The sequence below is a fragment of the Hemibagrus wyckioides genome, linkage group LG17 (assembly GCF_019097595.1).
Source record: "Hemibagrus wyckioides isolate EC202008001 linkage group LG17, SWU_Hwy_1.0, whole genome shotgun sequence".
Classification (NCBI taxonomy): Eukaryota; Metazoa; Chordata; class Actinopteri; order Siluriformes; family Bagridae; genus Hemibagrus; species Hemibagrus wyckioides.
Window position 1 is genome coordinate 7,986,812 of NC_080726.1, and position 13,607 is coordinate 8,000,418.

Genomic DNA, 13,607 nt, shown 5'->3' on the forward strand with positions numbered 1-13,607 from the left:
CACAAGCTAATATTTTGACTAAGTATTTATTAAGCCGTTCATTCTTGTAACATTTTAAAAGGACAATGAATCTGACAAATGACGTTTTGAATGAAGTCTTAGACTATAACACTTCCTGGACGTCTATCGTGTTTTGTTAACGGAGAACAACGCCCAATCAGCACACTCGTTTAGAACTACTAGCCAATCACAGAGGAGGAGGCGGGATTTGTACAAATACAGGTGTGGGAACATAACGCTAAGTTGGTAGTGTGTATATATATATTTTTGCACTCATGTCGTGAAGATGTCTGAAGAAGCGCTGGATGAAATGTCAGCTCTGTCTGCAATTTTCTGTGAAAAAGACGAATTTCAGTTGATTGAGGAATCAGGTGAGGTTAATGAGCAGAGGCTATAGCTAGTTATACACACAGATATATCAGTGCTGGAGGATTGAACATCTGGGGGTATTCTGGTAAAGGAAAATAATCAACGACAGGGTGATGGGATGAAGGAGAGATACTGGTGCCAGCTGAAAGTTCATTTTTTCCCCCCAGTGACAGCATGTCCGAAAGTCTTTGCTTTTATACTACATAAATTTTCTAAAAATTAATAATGTATAGTTTTGTGAAACATCTGCCAAACAACTTCCTGCTTTAACTTGCTTTACTGTGGCTGTTTACAGTCATTTCCTCATCTGTCTCTCTTTTTGCTCTTTTTTTATAGTTAATAAGACAAATAAAAAATGCAGTTTAAGTGACCAGAAATCAGCAAAGCCTTCCGTCTTGAAGATGTTGGAAAGTCTGGAGCAAAAATTTCCATAATATTGCCTTAGAGAAAAAATGATCTAAACAGTTCCACATGTTTCTTGATCAGTTCACTGAGGTGTTTGTTGAAGTTCCTCTTTAAGTTGTTACTATACACGCAATAATGCATTATAACCGGCATATAATATAATCCCCAACTGGTATAGAAAAATAATTCTGGCTAATCAGATTATTGCTGTGGAATAAATACTCTATTATTAATCTATTATTTTAATACCGTCATGAGAGAAACCTTTATTTTGTACTAACGTTGTGTGAATCTGTTCTCAACACAGCTCAGACAGGACTCGTGTACTGCATCTCCACTGCGATCGACACAGACAGCGGGAAAAAAACCCTGAACCTCACTTTCCATCTCCCTCCCCAGTACCCTCAATCCCCTCCTGATATCAGCGTCACTTCCGGCGATTTCTCGAGGGACCTCTGCCAGGAGCTAAAGAGAGCGATGCTTAGGAAAGCTCACACTCTTCCACCTGAGCCCATGGTCCACCAGCTAGTGATGTGGCTTCAGCACAATTTCACCGACCTGATTACAATCCCAAACAGCCCAGGAGAATCAAACACAGCTAGCGAGGACAGTAAAGCACAGGACATGTGGACAGCGTTGTTTCATCTAGATCATATGCGCGCTAAAGCTAAATATATCAAACTGATTGAAAAGTGGACCTCAGAGCTGGGTTTGACGGGGAGACTGTTTGTGGGAAGGCCGATTTTGATTTTACTGCAAGGAACGAAGGAAAGCATTAAGGTATTAAAGTTTATTTCTTTCTCCCTGAGATGTGAACAAACCTCAGCGTGATTTGTAACACAGATTAAATTAGACATGATTGGTGGCTGATTCTTTTTGCAGGCGCTACAAAAGTCTTTTCCACAAATATACACTGATCAGGCATAACATTATGACCACCTGCCTAATATTGTGTTGGTCGCCCTTTTGCTACCAAAACAGCCCTGACCTGCCATGCACTGTGTATTCTGACACCTTTCTATCAGAACCAGCTTTAACTTCTTCAGCAATTTGAAATAAATAAGATGAAATAATAAAACATCAGACACCAAACATATCTTAGCGGATCGATCTTTCTCTTACTTATGTGTGCTTTTAATTTGCTGTTATTTTTCTTCACCCTGCCCAAATTTCCCTTTATACCTTGTATATTAATCTCCTTTAGGTTTAGTAAAAGATGTAATTGAATGACAACTCTAAATCCTATCCCTAAAGGAATATATCCACCTCCAGAGGACGGTGAAAGTCGATGTGGACTCGTCAGGCAAGCGGTGCAAAGAGAAGATGATGAGGGTTTTATGTGAAGTGCCCCTTACTGAGGATTTTAAAAGGTAAGAGCTGCCAGTCTTCCACTTTACACATTTCAAAATCCCTTTACACTGAACGCTGCTTATTGCATCAGCCTGTCTCTTAATATGTCTTCCTTTCCCTCTCACCTTTCCTCCTCTCATCCCCTTTTTTCTTTATTTCAGAATCGTAACGTTTGAGGTTAAAGAAGACTTGTCTTCAGAGGACCTGAGAAGGGAGTTTGATTCGGTCGGATCGATGAAGCTTTACCAAGAATTTGTTCCCTCTTTACAATAAATGACTGATAAATTATTGACTGAGTCTGCTTTTGTACATGATTTTCTACTAGGGAAGTCCTTGAGGAACACCTGAGCATGGATTGAACACCCAGGATTGCAAATTCAGTTATCTTTAATCAATTCGGTTGTGGTCAAGGTTCAGCAGCAGGTAGAGTTGCTGGGTCTCAGGGTCTCCTGAGCTTGCGTTATTGTCTGTGGAGAAGTGGTTAAGGCTTTAGGATACAGATCAGAAGGATACGAGTTTAAATCCCAAGCTAACATGGTTGGGTCCTTGACCCTCAGGAGTATGAGCTAATGTAAATGCTTGGACTTCCTCTGTGTTCACTGGACTTAGAAATAGCCTTTATTTGTCACCTATACATTACTGCACAGTGAAATTCTTTCTTCCCATATCCCATCCTTGGAGGTTGGGGTCAGCGCACAGGGTCAACCATGATACAGCACCCCTGGAGCAGAGAAGGGCCTTGCTCAAGGGCCCAACTTGGCGGTGCTGGGGCTTGAACCCCTGACCTTCCGGTCAACGACCCAGAGCCTTAACCACATGAGCCTCACAGGGCCTCTTGACCCTGTTCCTGAGCTACTGATGACATCATTCTTTAATAATCTGCATAACGTAAACGTCTTATTCATAAACATTACCACCTGTAGGATAAATAAAGATTTACTTCAAACCAAATGTTCTTATTATCCTGTTCTGCTGGAACTGTCTATCGATCCACATTTAAGTCAAGTTCCATTTGATAAATCCTGATTAATGACGCTTAATTAAAATCACCTTATTGCCCTTTTACCATCATAACTTCTCGAACAATAAATTCACCTTACATGCCCTTCTCCCCGGATGTGTTTTTCCAAAACATTGCAGCTTAAATGTCACCTACGTAGTGGCATTTACTTAATATATAAAATTGCCTTCGGATCCGGTGCGAGAGCACGTCGTCTGCTCGGAGAGGCTGTGAGGTGACAGACACACACAAAACCTTTTAAATAGCTTAGCTGTACTCAGGTTAAGTGAGCATAGAGGTTCAGCGAGCTAGGAAATGTATTGGCTAAATGGCATTTGAGCTCTACAGATATTGGACTCTTAATTGAGAGCCACTGTTGAAGCATCAACATGAACGGGAAATTTGTTTAACCTCAGAGGCTGTAGAAGTGAGTAAAAGTCTGCTCAGGTTAATACAGTAGACCACAGAGATGCTAGTTAACAGCTCCAAGTGAAGGCTGTTTGCAATCCTCCAGTCATAGCTGACTTCTTTCTGTATATGTGTGTGCTTATGTGAGTGCAGTGTTTAGCCTGTTTGAATGTGAGCAGGAAACTGATGCTGGAGCTAAAGTGCTGTAGAAATGCGATATTTAGACCAACTAACTAACCTGGTGAGGCAGGTTGCCTTAACTAAAAATATTCCTGAGTCCCTTAAGAAACTGGCTTAGGTTATGGACTACAGCTACATTCAACTAAAACCTGTAATTCTGTTCAGCAAGTGACATCAAATCAAATCAACATGGCTTCCCACAGCATTAGCGTTAATTAAAGTAGCACTTATTTACTTTTAAATGCTGTATATCCAAGTATTTGCTATAGATCAGTCAAGATACTGCATATTCCATTCTTTAATGTATAACACCGACTACACAGTTCTGAGGAAGTAAACTTTACTTTACTCATTACAGCTACTTGGCTAGTTTGTTGCTAACAAAGATGAACATTTAGGCATCCATGCTTTTTCCCCAGTTTAGCTTGAATGGCTTAATGTGAGTTCCAGCTTCTGATGCCTGAGTTAATTTGACTGCAGCATAAACACGGCACACCTAATGAGAGACAAGGACCGAGTTGTCAAGCAATTTAGCCCTTTTTCGCAACTTTCAGGAACCACTGGTTCATTAACTGTTGTCCACATTTAGTTCATTCCTCAAGGCTACCCCGAAGCTCTATGTTTTTCTTTTGTACTCTATACAAACAACTCAGCCCCTGGGGTTGCACATGCCAGTGTGCCCTTAGAAATCATAAACCAGATTTTCATACCAGATCAGTCGAGGCCCGGGTTTACCAACAACCACCATTAGTAATGTTGGCCAGCAGGGTACTGGTGGAAGCTGCGCTACTGTTGGGAGATGGAGAAGAAGGAGAGGGGAAGGCATCTCCAGAGGCAGCAGGAATGTTGATGATGGATCAACACTGAATGTTGATGATGGAGCGGAAAAAGGTAGACATGGTTTGGGTACAAGAGACCAAGTGGAAGGGAATAAGGCCAGGAGTATTGGCGGTGGTTTCCAACTTTTAAAATGATCTGCTAAGATCAAAAGAAGAAAAGAAGAAGAAGACTATAGAGTTTCAACCATTTTGTTTATTTTTGCGTCTCCCCAATTGTTGAAGTGTTCAGGTTAAGATATAGCAGAGGTCCCAGAGATGGTTATTCTACTGCTGTGGAAATCTCTCATTAGCGTGAAATTGCCCATCACTAAAACCAATTGGTTCAATGGTGGTGTGGGTGTCTCATTTGGATGCTGAGTTTCATTTCATTTTGAGCACATGCCTTACTTTGCAATTAATCTCTGGGGAGGACTGGGCGAATTGGGCAAGTTGTGTTTAGTGTGTGGAGTTTTGAGAGCACCAGATATAATTTCCGAAAACAGCAATCTCGCCTGGTCATTGAGCTATCCGATTTCCCGATAGTGAGCCGGCACGCTCATTCTTCATCACAGCAGAGAGACAGACCGGCTTTTTAGCATGCATGCGCACACTCGTGGATAATGTAGCGAGTGAACACAGTCCTTTTTAATTAAGCTGGAGTGCCGAGGATGGTTTTAGGTGAGAGATAGACATGTTAATGAAGTTAACTGAGAACTGAGATATCGCGGGTTGAGCTTTGTGGAGACAACTTGGAGAGGCTCAGCAGATGGTGTGAGGGAAAGCTGCGCTTTAATTTGGGATTTAATTTGTGATGAAGTCTGGGCTTTGGTCGATAGGAATGAATTTGGGCAGGTTTGAGTGTTTGGGTTAATGTGAGAAACAGTCTTATCTCTTTCCAGTGAATGTTGTTTTGCTTGAAGACATTCGGCCTTGCTTTCATAGGAGCACTGTGGTCTTAAAATAAGATGAATACATTTTTTTTTAGAGATAGTCATCATCATTATATTTAATTAAGCAGCATTTATAGTAGATTCACTATAATCATGATGTTTTTTTTCCCAAGACGTATACTTTAGGAGTTTGCTGACCTCTACTCCACTACACATAAAATTAAATTCATTTTTTCACTTTAAATATATATATATGATCATTTTCTCTGAAAACGACATATTTTTCATGTTTAACCTGCAATTCTGTAATCATATGATTAGAAAGATTACAGAAAATAGTCCATACAGTGTGGGGATTTTTCTTTAAAGCACTGAAGAAGACTAAAATGAAATATTAAATATTGCAGTCATTATTATTACTGATTAATTGCTGTGAGATTCAGATTATTCAAAATACCTTGAAAGCAATATCATGGAAAGTCTTATTAAAAATGTTTTTTTTTTTTTAAATTCTAAACAAAAAGTACTCAAATAAACTTTGAGGAAAACAAACAAAAAATATTACACAGCAATAATCACCTCTGTAATGATATTTTCTCAGGATTATATGGATAAATGTAACACCACTAAAATATTACTTCCTTTTTTTGGGAGCACTTGAACCTTCGTTCATGCAATTCTGTATTTCTATTTTTATTTCATAGACATTAGTACCTTATTAATCACACAGAATAATAGATGAACATGCCGTAAAGGCATGGTGTGAAGGAACTGTACACTTGTGTTTGCTGCTAGTGGACAGTATAGGGCGCTGTTGTGCTGTAGGAAAACTCATGCACATGCTGTTTGTCTTTATACCAATTTTCGGTCTTTGGGTACACAACACAGCTATATGAATGGACCTACAGTAACAGTATGCTGTGGTGGCGTAAAACCACTAGCCTTTTTCACAGCCTTTAGGATATTACAAAACTGCTTACAGTTGATTTGTTTCTCTCAAACAAATGTAAATAGCAATATCCAAGTATTAATGCATTATTATCCAAGTATTAATGCATATATATATATATATTTACTTGGTCACGGCATAGGTCTGTATGTTTTATGTCCATAGCTATACTTTCGTTATTATTATTTATTATCAAAGTGACTAACTTTTTAACTAGTAATCTAACACACACACACAAATGAATTTACTAAATGTTTGTTTCTTATTAGCCATATACTGCTCTATGCACAGGTTCAGTCGGAAAGTTTCTGAGATCGTTTAGAGTGTACGGAGCAGATTCTCGGAGCAACTAATTTGAGGGAAGAAAGCGATTCAATCTTAAAGAATGCAACTTTAACTCGAGCCAAAAGGTTGGCAGATCAATATTACATCATCACTTTGCTTCACCCACTGCAGTAAAACTATGGATTTTCTAAAACAGGACTAGTATGGGTTTGCAGCAGGTTTTTAGGGTCACCAGCTCATATGATACAGTTTGTTGATCTTAAACACTAATCCACGACTTGAATAGTGGTGGATACACCCCTACCATAGAATTAGACTATGTTTATATTATATTCATGCTGCTCACATGGATGTCTGATCAGGTGTAAAGGCTACACGTGTTAGGAAATGAATAAGAAGTCATTTTAAATGTCTGTTATTATTGTTCTGTGTTTAGAAACCCAGTTTGATTGTAGTGGGAAAAAGTCTCAAGACCGCTTTTGTCACAGGATATGTTCAAATCTTTCATTCAGACATCTTGAACTAAAATCTTTAAGTCAATTCAGACAGGCTCTTTTACAATGGATAAAAACACTCGGATACTGCAATAATAAATACATTACCCTACATCCTCATGTCAAATTGATCCAGTTTGTATACGGCTTAACATAATTTTACACTGTTGTTGCTACACTCCTGATCATGGCATTGCCTTGCTTTTACTCTGATATAAATGTAAACCCTTTAGCATTTTAGGTTGCTACATTTATTTTGATACGAGTATAGGGTTTATATTTGTTGGATGAATGGTCTAGCTGGTTCAGTAATGGTCAAAAACCTTATTCTGTCTCAGTAAATATAAATAGTAAAAAGTATATTTTAGTGTTGAATATGATTGCTAATAAAAAGACACTTAAATATTTCTTCACCGAAGATCTGTTCCACCTGTTTTTAAGAGTGCTGACACAGTAAATAGCAAATACTACGACAGATATATATAGCATGTAACGTGTTTTGGGTGAAAAGGTATTTTTCACAAAAGAGGCCAAGGAATAGTTAAGGTAAAATAAACCAGCCCAGTCCTCAGCCAGACTAATAGACTATAGCCAGAATAAAATCTTTGCACATGTAGAGATATTGAACTCAGTCACTGTATCTGAATCTCTATCCTCTATCCGTTTTCTCCTTTCGCTCACTGTCACTGTGTGTGTCGAGCTGCTTATGCACTTCAACGCCACCCCTGCAGTGAAGTGAGTGGATTTCTCCGTGGTGTGACATGCCGTGCTGTGGAGAGATCCAGCTGAGCCTCAACTGAGCCTCGCCCCATGACTCCAACTGAGAAGATACCTTCAGATGCTGAGAGCCAATCTAATTCCCTCAAATCTCCTCATATCCCTGCAGGTGATCCGGGTGCATCCTGATCGGGCCTCTTTCGAGTGCGATGAGCAAAGTGGGTCGAGATTAGACAATTTCCACATTGGCAAAATGCATAGCTCAGTGTCAGAAGACTGACATGCTTCTAGGTCCAGCTATAAGAGTATACTTCTCTTGCGAATTAGGAATGAGTCCTTTTTTCAAATAACACCACGAAACTAGAAATAGTACTTCCAACTAATGAAGGTTTTTGGAACTAATAGTGTCCATAGCTGGTTGGTTGAACAATATGCATTTGTACCATATAAACAAACATTGAATAAAATGAATTTAAATACAAAATATTAAGGCAGCATTTTTTTTTTTAAAAAAAAAGAAAAACCTTTTTTATTTATTAAAAAATTACATTTAAATCAGTTCTTCTGTAAATGCTTACTAAATGTCTCCTTGCAGAAAGCTTCAATATCAGTGATTATATTTTATTTCATTTATTACTCTAGCCATGTGGACTAGCTGTTATGCTTCATCATTAAAAGTCTTGCTGCCAATGATTTTCCTGCAGCTGATAGGATTTAATATAATTATTAGTATAAATAATAATTAAGTAAAGGATATAGTCAAAGGCACAGTGTTATTTCACAATGCTTTGTGTTGAAAAAGAGTATCATTGTGAACCAGTATGGTGTTACAGTATCTTCCACTGAAACACATCCAGTCATCACTCAAGTTAGGAAATGGGCAAGATCTAGAACCTGATGTTCTCCAAAAACCTCATGTTTGGGATCAACTCTTGTTTCTCAAAGTGCAGTGGAAAAACGGCAGATAATTTGACTACTAACTGAAGCAAAAGATGTTTGGCCTGAAGACAGGATTGTGGCAAGGTTACACGGTTAGAGGTTCCTTCATCATGAAGTAACTGAGGATCTGCTGGAGAGTGCAGATGGTCGGTCGCTGTGGTGCCTGCGGCATTCTCATTGTCCTTTCTCCTGGGTGATTATTGCCAGGTCGAAGCCAATGAATGCCACTGATGAAGGCCAGGTTGTTGAGTCAATGGTGGTGCAATTTGCTGTGATCTAATTTTACCTTTAGCGTCCTTTGGGGATGTTATCGGGGATGCTGTTTTCCAGGCAATGTGAGTGAGCTTCCCTTTCCCTTTCCTGTAGTTCCTAAACACTACATGTCCTCATTTACTATTATGTTTTAATGTGCCTGCAGTACGTTTTTTTTTTTTCTTTTGCTAGATCATGAATGTTAAATTCTAACTGGCTTGCATCAGTCACCAGCTTGTTTTTATAGAGGTGTGTGTTTCCAGCCTGTCGAATGGACTGTGATCCTCCACGGCCTCATCTGCATGTTCCGATTAGCCAGAATGTCCATGTTTCCAAAACCAGACATTGAAGGACTAGTGCATCTCTGTGGTCCCTTCGTCTCCCAACAACACATCATTAATTCCAGATGGGACAACAAGGCTTGCCAATTCAATGTCCTCCTGAACTAAGGTTTGCCAGATCTACATGATTTGCGGAGGATGCTGCGAATTTATTCCTTCTGCCACGTGCAAACTGGCCAATAGTTGCTGTTGGCATTGGGTAAACAAACAACTAATCCAAGTTGTTGAGTGTCAGTGCCAGACATTGGTATGGTTTTTTTTTTTATTTTTATTTTATTTTTATTTTTTTTAGGAAATGTCATTGTCAGGTTCACAGAAAAATCCGGAATATGTGATGTTGGCCGTGGTTGACTCATTCTACTGGAAAACGAGAGTGAAAACATATTTGCCGATGCCCTTGAAGATGATGATGATGATGTGTGCTGCCTAATTGCTGGGAAGAGGATAATTGGGCCACCTGCCAGTTTAAATGCACTTTCTTGTATGTGTCACCTCAGCTCTTTGAGACGCTCAAATACACCCGCTGCTATCAGAGTGCTGAAACCGCATGAGAGGTGGGAATCGGATAAGTTTAGAACTCCGTTCGGATCGAGCCTTTCAAACAAACATGATGCTAAACAATACATGTGAACAATCCTGCTATTATTGGAATGCACAAATGTCCATAGGATGGCATTGTTACTGACAAGAATAACGTGATTATTTGAGAGCTTTGTTTTGTCTCTTCCAGCCAAAGTCGTATATTACTGTCAGTTCATAAGCTCTGACATAATTGAACCATAAATACTCCGGTATTCCTTCAGAAAAAAATGATACATGGCTTAGGAATGGATTACAATGCGTTATTAAAGCCTAATATATGTACCCTTTCAATGAAAGTCGAAAACTTCGTGATTAGGTTTGTCAAATTATTATTAATGAGCATTAAAACTTCGCCAACCTTGTTTCTCCTTTATCAGCACCACACACACTAGGCCTATTATGTTCATGTCTATCACTCAAACAATATCTGATGAGGAATCAAATGAAACCGATGTATTGTACAATCCATGCTTCACACTAGCACAGTCAGTGTTTTCTTTATATTCTAACTAGTCTAAATTTGTATTCTTTATTTTCTCTTCAATTAGTAATCAGTTCATATGGTATCTAATGACCTTGCACCTCCCATAATGTCTTCTTGTTCTATCATATCCTAGATCACTTCTATAGTAGCTCACAGAAAGACATGTACAGCAGATGATCCTCGTAAATGGATTAAAAATGTTTATTCATTGATAAACATACATAGCTGCGGTATAAGAGGAATAAAACACGTTATGGCATGAGGTTAAAGGAAAATAACTGGATGTCACGTCACCCTATAGTTGTTTATTTTTCTAAAAAACCATACCATGATGTGTTATGTTCCTAAAATAATATACGAAAATATTAGCTTTGCCTTCAAGTATTAGGCCATGCTCTCTCCAGGATCGATAAAGTGCAATCAAATGCAAATATCAAATGAGTCAGCAAAGGTAAATGCCAAAATCCGTTCCTCTTTTTTTGTTCTCCAGTTCATAAACAGAAGTCATTTCTTGAGCTGGCTTACAGTCTGTTCTTTCCACCACTGACGGTTTTATTTACACAGCTATGACATTCATCATGAGAAGTTGCCTATAAAATGATTTCATCAGCTGTGAGCTTTACTCCTGTCATACGCAGCAGAAAAGTTTTATATATATATATATATATATAAGTGCAGAAAGGAAGGAGAGAGAAAGCTTTAAATGATTCGAAATCTATGTGTGTTTACAGCATGTACACACTGAACATATTGCATCCATTGCTCATCCTGAGCTGCACTCCGGGACCCCTTTGTCATTTAAATGCTAAACATGCAGTCCGTTAGCTAAAACATACTGTAGCCTCCGTCTCCGCATCACGTCCTCTTGGCTCGAGCTGCAGGTCAGAAAGCGGGTGCGCATTTGAATAACAGATGATCTCGGCGAGAGAACAGATGATCTGCCTTCACATGGGACGTGCGCAGTTCGGAACGCAGGTAGCACAGACGTCTGGAGGCGTTAACCACATGTTTGACTGGCGCTGATGCATACCTAAATTTTAATCATCAACAAACAGCCTGCAAGATTTAATTCCTGTCCAAAAAAAAGCGAAGGCAGTGCAAAGCCGGCACTTAGTGATTAACTGGTTTATTCAGCAGGAGCACCGAACAAAGCAAATAACACTAGGGAATTCGTCGTACGAGACATCTTGACTGTGTTATTAGTGAAAAATGTGTCTGCACCATGTTCTGGCTTTAAAGTGTCCACTTTTACAACATGATTACAACATGAGTAGTGTGTTAAATCACGGGAAAGTATGAACAGAAGGTACAGCCCTGATGGTGCAGGGATGGCTCATAGGCACGAGAAGGGTAAGAAAGGAGAATGAGGAAGATTATGGGAAATTTAGGGACACATGCTAGCATCCGTTCACTGAAACCTCGCCATGGTCTGTGACTAGGAAAGGTGACCGTGACTCATCGAAAAGTTCTTTTTCTTTCCTCGCCATCTGTCCAACACTTGCTTTTACCCACACTTCTGTTCAGCGCCACCTTAGTCATCAGACTACTGATAAAATACATAAAAAGGCAGAGTTTCACATGCGGGAGCCAGACAAATGGATATAAACACATGACGATATACAGTTTAAGCTTTATTAATAGCAGTATAAATCACTGGTTTGTGAATAAAAATTAAAAATAGAAAAAAATTGAAAATACTCCTCCATGAAGCACATGAAATCTTACTGAAATATGTTTGGCAAAAAAAAAAACCCCGTCAAACTCCACACAGTCAGCGACCGGCGCTCAGGATTGAACCCTGGATCTGTAAGGAAGCAACGTTACCTGCTGCTTCACTGTGCCACATGGCTCATGACTCGCTTCGGATATAAGCATCTTGCAGGAAGACGAATGTAAATACGTAGATTAGACAAGGATAAAATATGATTTCCTCTCAGTTCAGCCGAGTTCACGTTTGCTGGTTATGGGAACTCTCGTGGTCTAGTAGTGTTTGTGGATACGGGCTATAAAGCTGGGCAATAAAAGTTCACATGGCGGAAGATACGAAGCTGAAACTAATGAGCTCCCTATAACAAATCATGAAAACCTTTATGAGGGCCCCAGGGTTTATTTTCACCACTCTAACCCACTGAAGTGCAGTTTTAAACAAGGTGGTTCAGGGCTTTTAAAGTGGGATTGCGAGGCTCTGAATGCAAACTATTAAAGTTGAAAATGCTTTTTGATTATGTTACACGTTCCTCGTTGTCCTGTATGGGTTTATGATGCTAACACAGTCATAACCCCTGTGTATAAAGACGTCGGGAGTCTCAGCAGTGGCTCTAAACTGTTGGCTAAAATCTATAATTCAAAGTTGAGATGAGAATTGCGCCACGGTACACCCCAGAGAGAGATCAAGGATTTATTATCAGGGTTTATTCGGATTGCAGGATTTATTCTTTTAATAGTCCTGAAATAATGTCATGTCTTAGCACTCCAGGGAATCCAAATCCATGTTTTCTTTCTATTTAAATGAATGTTGGTCTTGTGGCCTTGCAATATGCAATACAAAGTATAAATAATTGGTGGCTTTCAAATGTCTACATGCATTTTGCAAGAATTTCTTCCCTTAAAAAAAAGAAAAAGTAGGCAGGGCTAAAATCTTGTTACAAGTTTTTCTCCCAATGACCTCAAGGTTTTTGTATTATCCAAATAGCAATAATCAAAAGCATGCCCATTTTGAGTCTGTCCAAAGCTTAGGCTAAAGTCTAAAGCTTAATTTAAGCTAGCGAGCATAGCCAAGTGTAACTATTCAGCAATTTTGTATGTTGAATAATCCTGATTCTTTCCCTCTGTTATCAGTGTGTTAGTTTTACTTTATGAGGTGTGAAAACAAACATTATTAATATTTTATATTGAGGTAGAATCTTTATTACCAGATAAAAAGATTATAGAAAATGTATGAAAAGGCATCATAGCCTTTGCACCAGGGTTGTGCAGTTTACAGACAAAAATATGCACCATAAAGACTTACAATAGCAATACATTGCTCACAGAGCCTGAGCTCATGTTATTGTTTTTATAGAATTTTGCTTAATATTGTTGATTCCCATTGGGTTTCTCCCACCTCCCCAAAAACATGACAGTAGGTGGATACTCTAAATTGCC

The 13,607-nt window shown here is 39.0% G+C and overlaps 1 protein-coding gene across 1 annotated transcript; it reads left to right on the top strand.

The window, feature by feature from the left end:
• Positions 1-228: 228 nt before the first annotated feature.
• Positions 229-2,413, top strand: rwdd3 (RWD domain containing 3). The gene is made up of 4 exons (XM_058413921.1): positions 229-371; positions 1,082-1,554; positions 2,029-2,144; positions 2,286-2,413. The coding sequence occupies exons 1-4, from the start codon at positions 287-289 to the stop codon at positions 2,395-2,397; spliced, it is 786 nt and encodes a 261-aa protein (XP_058269904.1). The 5' UTR covers positions 229-286; the 3' UTR covers positions 2,398-2,413.
• The last annotated feature ends 11,194 nt before the right edge of the window (positions 2,414-13,607 follow it).